Genomic DNA, 17,613 nt, shown 5'->3' on the forward strand with positions numbered 1-17,613 from the left:
TTCTCAACCTCCTTGTATCAGTTTTCACTCTATCACCTTTTTTTTTTAATCACCTTTTAATTTCATTTTAAGAGATCATTTCTAAACTGCTTATATAAAATTTAAAGCCAGATACATTTTCCCTGCTTTAGCAGGTGATTTTAGTTTAAAATGCAAAATTTCCAAAACACAAACATACTTCTGAGGTTTCCACCATTTAAATTCGCAGCAGTTTGTAAGGGTAGGAAACTTGTGTTTCCTAAATGAAGCTCTCTTTCATTGAACATGAAGTAATTTAAAAAACTCTACTTCTTGCCATCGTCCTCAAGGATATCCCAGTTTCAGTGCTGGTGGCATTTTGCTTCAGGTATACGTTTTCCCAATAACCTCAAACCTTCCCCACATTTGTGTATGCCTGCACAATAGTTTAAGGACAGGGAGAGATCGTTATGGTTCAATCACTGAATTCCCATCATTAACTGCACTTCATGTCACATTTTTAAAGAATTCAATTTAATGGTAGAAAGCCACTGGGTAAAACCTGCTCCCGTTCCCTTAATTAACGGATCTGTGGGGTGGTTCTCCCTTATCCTACCCCTACCCTTTCAAGTATAGATTTGTTTTCAAGATATTGCTACAGAAAAAGGATGCTGTTGGGGAACACTTAATTGACATTTCTAGACGAGGAATGTATCACCACTCCTGTATTTTGGTCAATTCAGGGGTGATTATATTTGTGGATTACTTGTACTTCTCTTGTTTTTCTTTCTTTTCCCCCATTCAGCTGCCCATTTCACTGCCTTTCAGCATTTCCGCTGAAATGCTGTAAAAAGCAAATCTGCTAAAGGAATGCAGTTACTTGAAAGTAAAGCTTGTGTAGTTAAGACAGAAAAAAACGGCTAAACCGACGGGTCTACATTTAAAACATCATAATCCTGCATACCTCCTGTATGGCATTTAACATACTGCAAAATCTTTCCACAAGCATTTTCTCATTTATCTGCAGAAGTTAATCACATGATTCCTAGCTCCAGATCAAAAATAACTGTTGCTTGTTGGTATGTATACCAATGCACACATGTGCATTTTTTTATAAATGTCTGTATTTTCATTTATAATGAACTATTCTTTTATGGCCCTTTAAAGCTTATAAAGTGCTTTCATAAATGTTTTCTCTCATTTAATACTCACAGCCTTTCTCTGAAATTTATTCACCTGATAGGGAAACTGAGGCCTGGAAGGAAGTGTCATGCCCAACATCATAAAATTGGTAGGTGACAGATCAAGGACTCCTATTTGAGTGTTCTGACTCCAATTCCAGCATGCTCCCAGATACATCCTATTGGCCTCCCAAATCCTCATTATCCAATCAGCATCCAGCTTCTCCTCTCCCTCCACCCTGCCCAACACTGAAGGCTAGGAAGTGATTATTGAGCATTCGGGGGTTTGCAAATGCCTGACATAAGAGCCAGGGGAGTGAGGAGTGGGGAGGGTGGCACAGAATTAAGTGTCTGAAGAATTCTGGGAGTCAGTAGCAAAAGTAGAGCTGCAAGAGAACAAGGCCTGTTCCCCCTGAGTGGTGAGAAGAGCACTGAACTCAAGAGTCAGGAGAAACCAGCTGGAACTGTCCCCATGTGCAACTAAATCACCTCGCTAGACTTCAGTATCCTCCTGGGCAAAATAAGGGGGAGGCTGAAGACCCTCCCACTATAAAATTCTCCTTTGGGTCTCTGAGATAATGAAGAGTGTCCCCACTCTGTGTGGTACACTCAGAAGTGGAGTGGAATGATGAGACCCCAGCTGCTATCTTCTACAGAGCAAGCTGCCCCAAACTGCATCCACCAGCTGCCCCTGTCTATTCTGCAGCTGCAGAGCTGTGAAGAGGGCAGGCACGTTGAGGTCATGCAAACATGAGTTTGCATCCTGCCTCCATCTCACTCTCTGAGTGTGTGTCCAGGGGCAGTTAACCTCCCTGAGCCTCCATTTCCTCATCTATGAAACAAGGATAATTAAACATTCAAGACGCAGTTAGTAAAAATAGCTAGTGGGTGACCAAAATTCAATGTCAGTTCTGTTTGAGTCTAGAGTCCTAGCTCTTACTAGGAGGATTAAATGAGATACAAATACCCAGGGCCTGGCACACAGACTCTATTCCCTCAGATATCCTGGATGGACAGAATAGGAACACAGTGAGGTGTTTGCATTTTGAGGTCACAGATCCCTTTGCGAATCTGCTGAAAGCTCTCTCCATAAAAATGAGCAGGAAGTAACGCCAAGTCAGGAAGTTCACAGCCCCCTCAAGCCCGTCTGGGCCTCCTGTAATGGACGTCAAGTTAAAAAACCCTGAGAAAGTGGGTGTGAGGGTGCTAGGAAAGGCTACTGAAATGCACAGTATAACCATTACACCTCTCAAACCGGGAAGGGCCCGCTTAGACGCTCACTCGAGCGGGTGTCTGAGGAAGCTGGCTGCGGAGGGGAGAGGGAGTCGGAAGAGGCGAGCGCTCACCTTGAAGAAGCCCTTGCAGCCCTCGCAGGTGCGCACACCGTAGTGCTGGCAGGCGGCGTTGTCCCCGCACACGGCGCACGTGCCCTCGCCCGACGCCGAGCTCCTGTTGGGCGGTGACGGCAGGCTGGGGCTCTCGCCCAGCAGGTTGGATGCGGTGGGGGAGGCCGTGAGGCCGAGTGGCGGGAAGGCCAGCGCGGCCGCCCTCTTGGCCAGCGGCAGCCCATACGGGTGGCCCTCGAGCGCGGCTGCCTGGCTGCCTGCGGCGGCGGCGGCGGCGGCTCCCAGCGGCAGGCTCAGCGCGGCGGCGGCCGTCGGGTCGTAGCCGAGGTGGTGGCCGCCTGCGGGGCTGGGCGCGGGCGGGTGCGGCGGCGAGGGCTTGAAGGGGAAGAGCGGGAAGCGCGCGCCTGCCACCGTGGGCACCGCCTTCATCGGCTGGTCGAGCAACGGGCCGGGTGCGATGCAGCCCTGTGCCGAGGACAGCGTGTCGTCCCACATCGCCCCCGCCTGCTGGGGGAAGCCCGGCGTGGTGGGGGTGGACGGCGGGGACTGCTTAAAGTACATGGAGGTGCTGGGCAGCACCTCGTCCTCCGGGCCGGAGGGGGGCGGAATGGATGGCTGCTGCTGGTGATGGTGGTGGTGGTGGTGGTCATGGTGGTGATGGTGGTAGCCGTGCGCGCGGCCCTCCTCCATCTTGATCAAAGGCCGGGTCCCCGACGGCTGCATTTGGTACAGGCAGGAGGGCTTGAGTTCGTAGTTGCTCGAGTAGCCCTCCATGAAGGTACTGAAGCTGGGCAGGGACGTGGTAGCCGTGGCCGTGATCTCGGTGCTGCCGAGGTCCATGGTCAGCTTGGAGTAGTCAGGATTCATGATCTCCGTGGTGTATTCCGAGCCATATGTCTGTGCTGCATAACTGGAACCTGGCGGTGAAGGGCTATACTGGGCTTGCACGCAGGGCATACCTGCAAGGGAGAGGAAAAAGGTCTCTCAGAAGCAAGTCGGCCCTCTTCCTAGCTAATAGGTAGCAATGGACTTGTCACTCTCTAATATGGGAAATAGAGAGGAAGTGACATTCCACCTTCTAGTAGCATAGACTTAGAGTCCTTCCTTCCTTCCTTCCTTCCTTCCTTCCTTCCTTCCTTCCTTCCTTCCTTCCTCCCTCCCTCCCTCCCTTCCTTCTTTCCTTCCTTCCTCCCTTCCTTCCTTCCTTCTTCCCCTGGGAAGAAAGTTGAATCCCTGACAAACTGCCAAAGGGGCCACAGGTTGCCAAAACGCAGCCTCCTGAGGACTTCTGTGCCCTCCTTCCCTCCCTTGCCCTGTCCTCCACTGTATCTGTGAATTTTGATGTCTTCCCTCATAAGCCCAGTCGTGTTTTTAAAAGTGGTTTTGAGCCCTAGAGATTAAATGAAGTGACCTCAGCCACAAATAGGGAGGACAAGAAGAAATCCAGTGAAGGCCGTGTTGGTTTCTTTTGGGTGAAAGAGACCACTGGTCCCCCAAGTCACACGCTTTGATTTGTAAACCTATGAGTTAGTAAAAGAAAAAAAAAAGAAAAAAAAGGTGTCCTACATGGGACTTACTGGCCCAGTGACATTCTAACATTTTATGAGTGCCAACTGAGGCTACCCACACACATTGTGGTTGCTTTCTCCCACCCTCTCCCTACTCCTCCAAGCAGGGCTAGCAGCCTGCTCAAACTGGACCCCTGTTGATGATTTCAGCCAGCTAGGTGGTGAGGTAGGAACGTAGGTCCAGGAAATGGACTCGGGGGAGTTTGTACCATCTGCAAAGAAAAAGATCAGCAGCTGCAACAAAACACCCACCAAACCTGCTCTCTGCCATATATGCTATATATGTGTGTGTGTGTGTGTGTGTGTGTATTTCTCCCCCATTCTAAGAAATAAAATATATCAGTGGCTGCTTTATAACAATAGTTTACAGTCGTCATAATAGGTTAGTTATCTACATATTTTCTTATGACAGAAGAATTAGCACCCCTAGAAAAGAAAGCAGTTTCTTAATAGGTTTAGTTTCTTCAGCCCCCAAAGCAATGATATCTGGAGTGCTTACTATTGTTCAGAGAGGTTGAACTGGATGAGAAAGCCCTGAGAAATATTGGATCTAGTGGATAATTTATCTAATTATTTCCCTTTCTTTATGGCTAAATATAAATAGTAAACTGGGCAGTTTCTGGTGGTTGGTTTTTCTGAGCCAAAGGAAAACCACGTGCTTAACGTGTCTTTGGAGTCTATGGGGTAAAAGTTGTGACTAACAGAAAAGTGAATACTTCACATTTCCTTTGACATCTTTCTCTTACCCACATTTCCAAATCTGATTGAGTCATACATGTATGGGATGAAATCTTGACTTGTAAAAAGGTGTTGAGGGCCTGGTGGAAGAAGCAGTGATGAGGAGAGGCCAGTTCAAGCCTTTATTTCCCGAGTGCCCTACAAACACTCATTAGTTTGAAGTTAAAAGAGCACTTATCCTGCTGTCCAGTTGTTGGGGTGAAATGAAAGGCTAGTCATTTAAAAGAAAGAACACTGCCTGATGTTTCATTTGTTCTCCTCCCTTGGATTTCTCCATGAGTCTTTTCTATCATTCTTCTTTGCCAATCCCTACCTATTGCTCTTCTTTGTGTCTTTCTGAGGTTTCCAGATAGAAGATGAGCTTGCTGGGACTGAGTTCTATTTATCTGCATCTCTTTGGCCAGGCACCTGGTATCCCTTTACCAAATGCATAAAGAGGTATTACAAGCCAAACCTGCAATCCTTTCTTTTGCCCAAATCAAATTTACTCCTTGGTTTTCAGCTCAAATGCTTTCTCTCTTTCCCTTTGAGCTTCAATAATCCAAATGTCTGCACCCAAATGATTTGCGTTTTATACAAACAAAAATGCTTTGCATTGTTCGAAATGATCCCATAACTTAAATGCATTAGCATTAAAAGTAGAGCAAATATGAAGACATTAAAATGTATAAAAGATCGAAATCTGTTGGTGTATTTGCATTTTTCTCAGGAAAAATATCTTTGAGCAATACGATTAATTTAATCTGGCTGCTCCACTAGGTAGCAACAGGGTGTGGTATCCAGAGGAGATTCGTGCAAGGAAGCCACCTGTGCCGTGAAATTCTCGGCCAGCAGTCACTCGCTGTCCTGGCGCTGGGCAAGTCGACCAGCCTGCTTGCTGGGTATGTGGCTCCCCCATACACATATCCCAGCCCGGGAGGAATAAGGGGTCGTGCCTTCAGACCTACCTGGAGGATATCTTGCGCGCTGAATGGTGGGGCTGGGGGTCTCTCCAGCGGAGGCTGAGAGTGGAGGAGGCGGGGACGTCCGGCAGGGCGAAGCGGCGGAGGTGCTGCCCGGCTCCGCTGAGGGTCCAGTCTCAGGGCTGGGGCTTGCCGGGCTGCGCTCTTCCGCAGTGGGCTCTGCGGGCACCAGGAGAGAGGACAAAGGTCACAGTGAGACCACGCTGGGTCACCGCGGCCTGGACTGGGCGTACGGCGGTGAGGGTTGAAGAGATCTCTAGAAATGCATTAATTACAAAAGAATTAGAAGGGTAAGAAAGCGGTGCTTAAGGTGACCGGAGTCCCCGGGCAGCAAGCATCACAGCGCCTTGGGGGAGCCGAGGAAAGGCTGTCCGCACTCACCGCGGTTTTGTGGTTCCCGAACCGAGGCTAAAAAAACGCGCAGCCAGTCGTCGCCCAGAAATTAATCTATCTGCCCCCACAATTGGTTCCAAGCTAACGATGTCATGAAAACCGAAGAATGGAGAACACTTGAGGAAGGAGTTCCGCCCGAATCGGAGTCTGTGAGTGTGCACGAGCGGAAAATATTTTCCAACTTCACCCGCCCCCACCCCTCAAATACAAATTTTACACATTGCATAGGAAAGGCACAGGGTCCGGAACGAATGCATGAATGCCCCGAGGAATTAAGAAAGTCTGCGCTTTTCATTCTAAATGCTAATGGAGCTTCGCCTCTATTAGCCGCGAGTTTCGGGGGCCAGGGGTCAAGCAAACAAAAGGACACAGTGGAAATAGGCCGGCGCTGGAAACGAGGCACAAGGCGGTTGGCGTTTGCGGCTGGTGGTGAGAGGGGAGGGAGGCCCCCTGCGCCCAGCGGGCGGTATCCCAGAGGGTGGGCGACTTCGAGGCTCGGGGCCATCCGGCGACCCGGAGGGGGGCACATTCCGGAGGGCGCCGAGAGCGGCTCTGGGGCGAGCGTCTCTGCGCAAAGCCTTAGAGAAACTTTGTAGCTAGAAGCGCATTTCGGCGGGCCTCGGGTAAGGATCCCACGGCCCCAAACTCCGGCCTATAGCGCCCCCTTTTCCCGGACCCACTCGCAGCTTAAGGGATGGGAACGGGGACTCCGAAAAAAAACCCCCAAACTACCAAAATTCCAAAAACCTCGGGGGTGCGCGGGCCGCGGGTGTCGGATAAGTTTCGTCTCCCGCCGCCCCTGCTCCCCGGGCTTGCCTGAAAGGAAAGAGGGTATCGGAGCCCCCAGATCCGGGGAGCCCTCGACGGCCAGGAAATGGGGGATTCCCTTGCCATCCCCAACCCCAGCCCCAGCTGATACTACAGAAAGCCTGCGCTCGCCCTAGCGCAGGCAAGGGCGGATCTTCCCACGGCTGTAGCTTGCGCTTCCCGTCACTCCCGCATCTTCAGTGGGAGTCTCTGGCAACCTCCCACCACCACCTCCAGGTGCCCGCATTCCCGCCCTTCTCCGCGGCCTTTCAAGCGGAGTCTTTCTCCAAGGATAGGCCTCTGACTGGGGTGGTCGAGGGTAGCGTCTCCCCAAGGAAGGGGCTCCTCTCGAGCGCCCGGCGTTCGCGGGGAAGAGCCACACCGCACTTCCTACAGCCGAGCCGAGCGCCCCTCGGCTCTCTCCCCCCACCCTTACCCCCCCCCGCCCCGAAAAGACCGGTTACCTAGGCGAAGCCTCAGCGCCTGGAAACACGTTGCTCCGCTCCCGCTCGCGGCCGCCGCGGCCGGGAGCACGGAACCTCGGGGTTGTAAATTAGGAAGAAATAACTACCTCTGTCAAAGCCCCTTTCTTTCTCGTGGGCCGACGAAAGGAACACCCCCGTGTTCTCCTCCCCGTGGTGAAGTGTGTGAAGGAAACCGTGAAACGCACCATTGTGACCGGGGCTCCTCCACGGAGTTTCCAACCCTGGGGAGCGGGGGCGGAGGTTGGGCGGGGGCAGGAGGAGTGGAGAAGAGACCGACAGAAAGGGAAAGACAGAGATTCTCAGAAAGACAGAGGGAGAGGAGACAAACCGCGGGGGAGAATTTCTGCGAGCGCACGGTCCCAGGGAAGCGGGGGTGGGGGTGGGGGGGTGGGGGGTTCGGGAGGAGGGAGCGGGTGTGGAGGCTGCTGTGGCCTAAGGGGCCTTTGATATTCACATTACGAGCGTCTTGCTCGGATAAGAGAACTCGAATAAACTCAAACTTCATTCATTGTGCTCAGCAGCCGCGTTAGGCAGCTGTTCCTTTCCCCAGCTCAGTTCTATAAAATATTTCTCCGTCGTGGGAAAAGAAGATTCAGGATTGGATTCGCGATGAAATGACTGAAGGGCGCCCTGTACCTCTCTCCTGGCACCCTAGGGCTCTGGGATAATAGCCCGAGATTTCTGATTACCCTACTCCTTGCAGCTGTTTCCTCTGGAGAATCCGTGGGCATAATAAATGACAATCCCCAAGAACGGTCTTTGGAATGAAGGGACAAATGTTTTCTCCCTCACGACTGACCCAAGCTTCCAACAGGTTCTAGAGGTGCCTTTGGAAGTCAGCCTCCGCAGGCTGCGCCCGCTTGACCGCTCTCCTCTCACCACCGAGAACTTTCATTTCTATGAAGAGGAAAACACTACGAGCAACTTCTCCAAAAGCGCGAGTTCTGTCAGTTAAGAGTAAAACACGCGTCTCGCATACCGACTCAAGGCCCGGAGGAGAGGGACACCGTTCCCACGCGTGTCGGGGCACTGGGGTCGGCAATTACATCCGATTACCTCCGAAGGGAAAAGTGTAAACGGGCAAGTCGGCGACTCCAGGCAGACGTGCCTGGTGGAGCCCCAGGCTCATTTCAATACAATAAGCCACATTCCTACAATTACGCCCTCTTTCCTGAGATCCTCGGAGCGCCGCTGCAAACTCCGGCCGCTGCTGACCAGGCCCCTTCCCTCCCAAGCTTCCTCCCAGTCAACCATCTCGGAGTCACCATTAGGCATATTAACTTGGACCCACCGGAGCCCCTATTTTCAATCCTAGTTAAAAGGCAGGAAAATTACTGCCGTTCATCACCGGAGCTGCAACTCCCTGCCGCTGCCGCCGCCGCCGCCTAGAGCATCATTACCATGACAACTAGAGCCGAAATACCCTGAATTACATCGCTGGAGCTGCTACTGCACAAATCCCGGTCCTCCTCTTTGTTAGAGGCTTTTCGCCTCTTTGGGTAGGGAGAGGAATCCCACAAGCTCCAGAGATCCCCGCAGGCCCGCTACGGGGGAAAAGTTTCAGATCAGAACCCGCCGGCGACTCCGCGAGCAAAGCCGGAGCGAGGAGGCGAGGGGGGAAAACCCCACACTCAAAGTTGTCAATTTCAGAAGCTAAGCTTCCCAGCGCGCCAACTTTTTAGCAAGTCCCCCTATTAACTGAGCGAATCTCATACGTACTTGAGTGCTGTGGCGGTTCCGTCTTTAGAGCGAGTTTCTAGAAAGCTGCCCCGAAATCTGCACTGGGGGCGGCGGGGGGGGCGGGAGTCACAGTTGCTGTCCCGGAAGGGCTGCGGTGTAGAAGTCCAGCGGCTCCCAGAGGCAGTGAGCTGCTGGCAGGGGATGCTGCGATCCCGACTCATGGGAGAGCGCCGCCGAGGGGTTCCGCGGGCGTCCTGGCTCGGGCCGCGACCAGGGGGTAGGATGCCGCTTCTGTTCCCACCTCCACAGCCACCGCCGGCGCTGTCAGCGTTGCAAAGTGAGACCGGGAGGGGCGTCCGCCTGCTGCTCAGCGCTGCACCCGCGAGGGCGCAGGGCGAGAGGGGTGTGAGCGCGCGGGAGAGAGTGGAGTGTGTGTGAGGAGCGTGTGTGCGCGCGTGTGTCTGTGTGTGCGAGTGAGGGAGCGGGTGTGAGCTTGTCTGTGTGTGGGGAGCGGAGGAGGAGCAGGAGCTGGAGGGGTGGGGGGCGGGAGGCAGGAGACTCCGCTCTCCCGGCTGCGCGTTCGCTCTCTCTCTCGGCACGTCATTTATGCCACAGGAGCCCTAGCGGCCTCTCCATAGAGTGCCTGGAATGCGAGACGTCAATGTGACGCCATGGGACGCTACGTCACCCTCCTCCTCCCTCCCCTGGCCCAGCCGGTTCCGCGTGTGCGAGGGAGGGGGTGTGTGTGCATGTGTGCGCGCGCGCGTTCCCCGGCCATTTGCAGGGCAGCGCAATGGAAACTGTGCCGCGCGGCCAGTCCCGGCCCGGGGGTCTTTCGGACTCGCGCTGCCAACCCGTTTGCAACCGCGCTGCTTGCCCGGGCGCTATTCTGTAAGAGGGTGCAGCGGCCCGCCCGTGGGTCAGGCGGGACCGCCCAGCTGTCAGACTCGGGTGGAGTAGAGTTGGAGGAGTGCTACTGGCGCGCCTCCGAGGCTGCCCCGAGGCAGGGAGCCAGGGCGAGGGGGTAAGAGAGAGGACAGCTCTTCCGAAAGGGAAGGTTCAGCCAGCCAGCTTCTCCGAGTGACCTGGCAGCGGGTGCAGGAGTCAGGCACCAGTCCGAAGACTCCCCGAGGTGCAGCTGCTCTTTCCCCAGGCAACAGTTCTAAAGCTTGTTTACGTCTCTCTGGCTCCCTGCGCCTAGGCTAATCTCTCTCCTCCTCCCATCATTTGCTGGGTGCGTGTTTCGCACAGGGATACCGATGGCTCTGGAAGATAAGGTTTTATTTCTTTACACTTAAAGTGTGGGTTTCCTAACGGGACTTTATAACCCAACTAAGTGCACATCCGTCATCCGCGCGCGCTGCAGCAGAAACTACTTATTGTGTGTAAAACAAACACACACATGTTGAACAGCTGAGCGGGTCTGACTTGCAAATCACCCCCTCCCATCAGAAATGTAACTCTCAGTTCGCACTTTCACTTTTTGATGGTTGTAGACGGGCCTCCCCTCCCACCTCCCAAATTAAACATTTCGAAATCAATCAACAGGATTTATTAGTCAGTCCCTCGCTACGGGATTTGCTCTGGTCTCCTGGGACACATTTGTTATGAAATGGTGAGCTGAAAGCTTGGGTGATTCTGTTAGGGAGAGCAATTTCTTCCTGGAAGTGATGAATTTAAGTGTGAATTTCTTGCTGAAAACACAAAAAATTTTATCAGAATTAAAGTCTCCTAGTTCCAAAGGTTGCAGCTGGGTGAAAACAACCTCTTTTAAAAATGATTTTTTGAGGAGGAGAAAGTATTTGAGTGAAACAATGCAGACAGACATGGTCCCCATGTGGTCCGCTTGAATCAGACGTGACATTTATGTCTTTGACCTGTCACAATCTTTGCGTGTGTGTGTGTGGGGCGGAGCACACAATTCAGAATCGAAGGTTCGAGCTACCACAAGAAACTTGGAAACAAAACTAGAATTATACATATGCTGTGGGTGTATTTCTTCGCCTCCACTTCCACCTCCACTTCAGACAGGGTGGTGTGGAGAAGACCTGGAAGGGTACTACGAAAGTTGACCTAGCGGACAGGAACAGAGCCTCTGCACTGCCACGGGTTCCAATCCAGTCTCACAAGGAAGGAGGGCGCTGCTACATTGCATCCATTCAAAGGCGGGCGGGTGGGGGTAGCAGGACCTGGAGCCGCGCGGCGCTGACGCACGCGAGGCGCGTGATTGACGCAGGCAATGTTACTAAATTCGGCGGTTGGCCGGGCCCCGCCGCCGCCGCCGCCGCCGCCGCGCGCGCGCGGCAGATAGCGGAGTAGGTTCCCCTCGGTCACCCCCGCCCCTTCTCCATTCAGAGCAGCTCTCGGCCGGGCGGGGCGGGGCGGGGCGGGGCCGGGTGCGCGCGGGGCGGGGCGGGGCGGGGCGGGGCGCGCGCGGCCGCTCCGGGATCCGGCCGCACCAAATATAGTCGGGCCTGGCTATTTTTAGCCGGGCCTAGGGCGCCAGCTCGCCGCGTGAGGGGGCGCCCAGACCCCGCGGGGAGTGCGGAGGGGGCGGGGGCGGAGTCGCCATCTTGGACTCGGCTCGACCCAGTCTGGTGACCGGCGACGCTGGGCCGGGTTCGGCGCAGGGGGTCGGGGTGAGTGGGTGTGAGCTGTGGGATACAGTGGGACGCGCGGGCTGTGACTTGAGCGGAGGGCAAGTCAGGGCGCGGAGCCTGCCCTCAGGGGTGGCGCGGGGGAGGGCCCGGGACGCGCGGCCCATGGGGCGTGCGCGGGTGTGGGACGGCAATCCCCGCCAGCCGGCAGGCCCGGCCGTCCCGCCACCCCGCGGCCCGGCCAGCCCCGAGTCGCGTGGGGGCGGAGCCGCCCGCGGCCACCACTTCCTGAGAGCCGGGGATACCCCTCCCGGACGTCACGGAGGAGCCGAGGCGGCGGTGGCGGCCCGGGGCTCATCTTGCACTTGCATCACGGGTGCAGCAGCAGTTGCTCTGCTCCTTTGTGGCTTTTTCCCCTGTTGAGTAACTGCTTTGTTAAATGAAAATACCATGACGGGCCAGTGTGATCACCAGCTCCAGACCTCAAAGAAAGTGAAGCTGTCAGGCAAGAAGAGGGAGACTCCCCTAGCCGGCTGCGATGGTATCTGGTGGGTGGATGTGTATAGAAGCACTTGACAGTTTCCACGTATTACTTCTTGCCTAACTTTTCACCCCCAAGAAGGTTTAAAAATACTTTTATTTCCATGCTGTAAAAATTTCTTATCTTCTGCACCCCACCCATTCCCCCTTCAATTTGAAATCGCGTGCAGAACTGGAATCACTGAAAAGAACAGTTATTAGGTACAGTTTTTAGGAAACAAGACATCTTTCAGTGAATTTGTTGAGTAAACTACATTTTTAAATGTTAATATGCAAAAGATCCTTGCCCACTGAAGGTACTTATAAAGCTTCTAGCTAAGTTTGTTTATATGAATTGGGTTTCCTCAGTGACCGTTTCAAACCGGTGGTCTTATTTATCTTAAATTAAAAAAAAAATTCCATCCCTGTCTGAATATCTCCAGGTAAAGCAGTTCTCCCTTTGACTCTTGAGTGAATGTGACTTTCTGGACGTTTATGTTGGTTATATGCTTCCCTCGCCCCTTTTTCCCCTCCTCTGCCTTTTACGTCCTTTTCTTCCTGAGTATCGGGTCACCAATCTTTGTTCCTTGACTACTGTGAGGCTGAGGGCTGTTGTCTGATTGCACTGAACCAATCAGCTGGCTTAGTGCTCCGCTGGGTAGGAAGCTGGACTGACTGTTGGAGAGGTTCCAGTGGTCACTGATAAGTGGCAACATTTTTGCACTCAAATGGAAAGTCATGGAAGCAGAGACAAGGCTCTCTTACAAACTGGGACACCATCCTTTGCTTAAACCTAGGGCTGTAGTCATATGCAGTTCTTTAGATGACCTCAAACCAAGTGAATCGTTCTCTTTTTCAAATTAATATCTATTGTTCTATACTGTTTCAAAAGTCTGATTTACTAAAAGTCAGGCATAATTTTCTGTAAGGCTTATGTAATATGACCATTTCAGTAATATAAAATACCTTTTTGATGACTTTTTTATTAAATGAAACAATACTTTATAATTAAATCTCTTCTTTTGGGAAATCAAATAGAATAAGACTATCTTAGTCTGTGAAATGTGGAAAACTTAACCCGGTTTGGTCCTTTTTCTAGAAGAGGGACATTCATGTGTGGCCTAGTTTACACCCAAAGCAAAGAAAGCAGTTTCTGCTTTCATGATACTTATGGCAGCCAATCTGTTAAAAATTCTTTCTATGAAGTAACTATTACAGCTTCATTGGATAATTATCTTTCATTTTGTTTTGGTTTTGTAGGTGTAATCTGTCTGCAAGAAAGAAAGTGCTCTTTCTCTTGGAAAATAAAATATGAAATTTTGGGGAAATTTATTGTGTATGATATAAAGCAGTTACTTTAACAAAATGGGATTTAGAATTGCTTTAAAGACTCTTCTGATTAATCACTGACTTGTAAATCTTGTTGATTTTGCTAATATGTAAAGAATGATGATGAGTCTTGCTGATACAAAAATTGGGTGAGGAAAGGTGAAATGAAAATTCCAAGCCAGAAGTTGTTACCTAAGGTGAAGATAAGAGAGAAAATTAAAAGACTTGTGTGTAAGTTCATGTTTTCCTGAATCACTATAGAAGTTCTATACTACATTTAAGATATGTATATAAAATTTGGTAGCTTGGGCTGACATTGACTTATACACGTAAATTACTGGGCTCAGGAACATGGGACAATGGTAGTAGTTTTCTGTCTGATCTACCTGCATACCATCCCTTCCTTATCACTTCTATCATTGCCAGATTATTCTTCCTAAAATACGGCCTTTGTTATGTCACTCCTGGGCTCAAAAGTCTTCAGCAGCTGGATATGTCTCCAAAATAAAACCCCAAAGCCTCCACATCCTGGCCTCTTTATTTCCACAGAATTTTCCTATCCTAGTCAAACTGTTATCCTCACTTTTCTTCAGACATCCTTTTACTCTTCCACATTTGTTCATAGTTTTCCTTTTTATGGCGTTCCCTTCTTCTCTGCTTATTGAAATCTTACCCTTCCTCTAAAACTAGTTCAAGAAATGAACTTAGATTGTGCTTTAGTCTTTATAAAGTTCTTATTTTACTGCCTTCTTTTTGTGCTCTTGTGTCCACAGCTTATTGCCCTGTTGAACTGTAAGCTTCAAAAGCATGTCTCATATATCTTTGAAATTTCTGTGGCACCTAAGTTTAACAGAGATAGTAAATATCCATAAAATATTTCCCCATCTAAATTTGAATATGAAGAGAGAGCAGCCATAATATAAGTAACCAGTTATATGGATTAGGATATTCTTGACATGAATGGACAAAATGATATCATACATTAGTTGTTTTCTTTTCCTCAACTTTTAACACTCCTGATTTGAGTATAGTGCCCACCACAAGCCCAGACAGCCACATGGTGATACAAGGAAATTGCAGCTTGGCTTGTACCTATTATAGCCGTGTAGGAAGATTTGCTATGATTTTTTTTTCCCCTGACAGACTTTTGGTTTGACTGTTCTACAGTCTTTCCCCCTCTTTGTGTACTTTCTCTTATGCTGCTTCCTCTCAATGAAGAATGGGATGCTGTAGGCTAGGAAATGTTAATATCAACTTCTTTTGGGAAAACTTCTTAAGGTTTAAAAAATTGAGAACCATGGCACCTATGTATAACCAGTTAAACATATAAATTCTTGAGTTTCTTATCTTTTCTAAGATATGTTTAAATAGATTTGTATGACACTACGTATATGCAGAAGTAAACTAGGCAAAGAGATTTTGGAATTATGATTTCTTAGAAGTTTTAGAAAGAGGCTCATGTGAATTAGAATATTAATATTTAACAAGGAAAAAGTAAATAATAGATCAGGAAAGACTTTCTATGTTACAGAAAATTTTAGAAAAGATTAAAAACCAGAGAGGGAAAGATTACTTAATAGTATAAGCGCTAATATTATTTTTTAATCTCATTAAATAATATTTTTCTATCCATTAGTAAATAACAGGACAGGCTTGCGATCTGGTTAAAAAGATAGTTTATTTCTTAGTCATGTTTTCCCCAGTCGTTGGTAAACTCTGGAAGGCCACAGTGATTTGGGAGAGAAAAGTTATTATGCATGTGTGATAAATAAATTCAGGATATTATTTATGCCTATGAAATAAGATCTGCATTTTAGCTAGGGTTGATGGAGCAAGTAAATATCTCTCCACATGTAACTACATAGCCCTTTCCTATCACCCAAAAATCACCTGAAAAAAAAAAAAATTGCCTCATGTGTACAAGATCAGTTCCTTCAGCATATTCTCCAGGAGTGGGATGCTGTATTTTACAGAAAGCACTAGATTGCTTCTCAGAGGCCTGGGGCTGGTTTTGCTGCCATGAAGCTGCCCAACCTTGGGTAAGTTAATTAATCTTTTGCGGGGGCCTAAATATCGTTATCTGTAAAAGGATAATGTTGGGCTGACTATATGATCTTTAAGGATCTTTCAGGTTCTAAAGTTGAATGCTTTTTAAGGCTGGTTAAATGTTGTAAATCATGAGTCAGCTCTGGCCTGGTCTCCTGTCACTACTGGATTGCTGAAGTCAGGAGGCTCAGTAACTCTTTTGTATACTGTACAAATAGTAGTAATATCCGTAGTAATATTATATTAAACTTCTTTGGCCTGCTTGATAAATAACTGTAGCCACTGAGTGGGATCTTGGTGGCCTGAGAGTGTTTATGTGTTGCCAGCATCACAGCCTTGTCTTGTCCATAAAGTGGAAACAAGCAGAAACCTGGGTAGTCCAAAAGTCATTTTATATTTAGCTTTGGAATTTGTTTTTGTTCATTCATTTGAATATGGATGAGTCACAAACTGACTTCATACAAATTAATAAACTTTCATTGGAATGGATACTGTTGTTTGCTCCTCCTGTTCTTTTCTGATTCTCACTGCATGCTAAGCATGAATCATTTCTTCTTAAATGTAGCAGCTGAGGCAGAACTGTCCTTTTTGCTTTTTCCGAGAAAAGGACTGGTGATGGTGGGCTTGTAAGTCTTTACATCTCCTTTTGGAGTATAAATAGAGAAAGTGAAATATTGAGAAAGCAGGTCAAAAGGAAAGTACCAAGTAGGTATTAAGTTGGAAAAATGTTAGCAAATCAAACAGGAAGAATACAATAAATTCTGTTTGCAAACTTGCTCGTTTGCTGTTGGATACATTTTTATGGATAAATAAGAGCTGACTTTATAGGCATTGGGAAATACCCGAATCTTAACACATTGCAGATTTATGTATTATCTGAGTTAGGTTTGGATAGTAAAAACATGGTTTGCCCATTAATTTAGGGCTACTTTTTAAATGCCTCTTCTACATATTTAGGTATCTGGTTTCTTACTTAGATCATGTAATTATAACTGATTCTAATTTTTTGCCATAATATGTTTTTCATTATTTGTTACTCATGTTTATAGTTCACTACTGGAAAAATTCTTCCCTGATATCTGTTCTGAATTAGTTCTCTTTTCCAGTTATGTTTTCCTGTTTTATCAGTTGTAGTGATGAGAATAGAAAGCCATATTTTAAAGATTTATATTGATACTTTTTAAGTTTAGTAAAATTATTAAATTTTACTCATTTCTAATTTCTGAAAATGATTATCTTATTTTAAATTCATATGTTAAGTCATTAATTTCACTTTTTTAAAACAACAGGGTAACCTGTATACAATTTGAAATCCATTTACCATAGTTTCATGGCACTTTATAGTTGCCAGTTAACTTTTTAGTGACTTTTTGGTGTTTTTTGTTTGTTTGTTTGTTTATTTATTTATTTATGGCTGTGTTGGGTCTTCGTTTCTGTGCGAGGGCTTTCTCCAGTTGCGGCAAGCGGGGGCCACTCTTCATCGCGGTGCGCGGGCCTCTCATGATCGCGGCCTCTCTTGTTGCGGAGCACAGGCTCCAGACGCGCAGGCTCAGTAACTGTGGCTCACGGGCCCAGTCGCTCCGCGGCATGCAGGATCCTCCCAGACCAGGGCTCGAACCCGCGTCCCCTGCATTGGCAGGCAGACTCCCAACCACTGCGCCACCAGGGAAGCCCCCTAGTGACTTTTTATATTTAAATTTTTTGTGTGTGAGAAGCTTCTATTTACCTCAGAATCTTTTAAAATGCCTTTTTGTTTAAATTATCTTGGACATATTTATTTTGGGGGATGAATTTACTGAGCCCACGGAGCAGTTCTTGGCACAGAGTAGGTGCTCTGTAAACATTTGATGAATGAATGAAAGCAGTTTTCAAGAAGCTTTATTCAAAATATTCTATTTTCTTTATCATAACCAGCCTTGTGGCCTTATTAACTTTTCTGAGAGAGTTTCACTCAGGGGTTCAGCATGAGAGAGCAGCAGAGAAGACCTGCTGTACATCACTGTG

At 48.8% G+C, this 17,613-nt stretch overlaps 1 protein-coding gene and 1 long non-coding RNA gene across 2 annotated transcripts in view; one reads left to right on the top strand and one right to left on the bottom strand.

Moving 5' to 3' along the window:
* The window catches only part of NR4A3 (nuclear receptor subfamily 4 group A member 3), a 33,419-nt gene extending 27,606 nt beyond the window's left edge, over window positions 1–5,813 (bottom strand). Inside the window, exons 1-2 of the mRNA XM_068552308.1 lie at window positions 5,739–5,813; window positions 2,486–3,444 (exon numbers count right to left, since the gene is read on the bottom strand). Coding sequence (XP_068408409.1) covers window positions 2,486–3,442 — 957 coding nt within the window. The 5' untranslated portion in view covers window positions 3,443–3,444; window positions 5,739–5,813. The remainder of the gene's footprint in view (window positions 1–2,485; window positions 3,445–5,738) is intronic.
* Window positions 5,814–11,681: 5,868 nt separating this feature from the next.
* LOC137770007 (uncharacterized) overlaps window positions 11,682–17,613 on the top strand; it is a 297,898-nt gene continuing 291,966 nt past the window's right edge. The window contains exon 1 of the long non-coding RNA XR_011075114.1: window positions 11,682–11,757. This is a non-coding gene — a long non-coding RNA (uncharacterized lncRNA). The remainder of the gene's footprint in view (window positions 11,758–17,613) is intronic.

Source organism: Eschrichtius robustus, chromosome 10 (assembly GCF_028021215.1).
Source record: "Eschrichtius robustus isolate mEscRob2 chromosome 10, mEscRob2.pri, whole genome shotgun sequence".
In the NCBI taxonomy this organism is placed as follows: Eukaryota; Metazoa; Chordata; class Mammalia; order Artiodactyla; family Eschrichtiidae; genus Eschrichtius; species Eschrichtius robustus.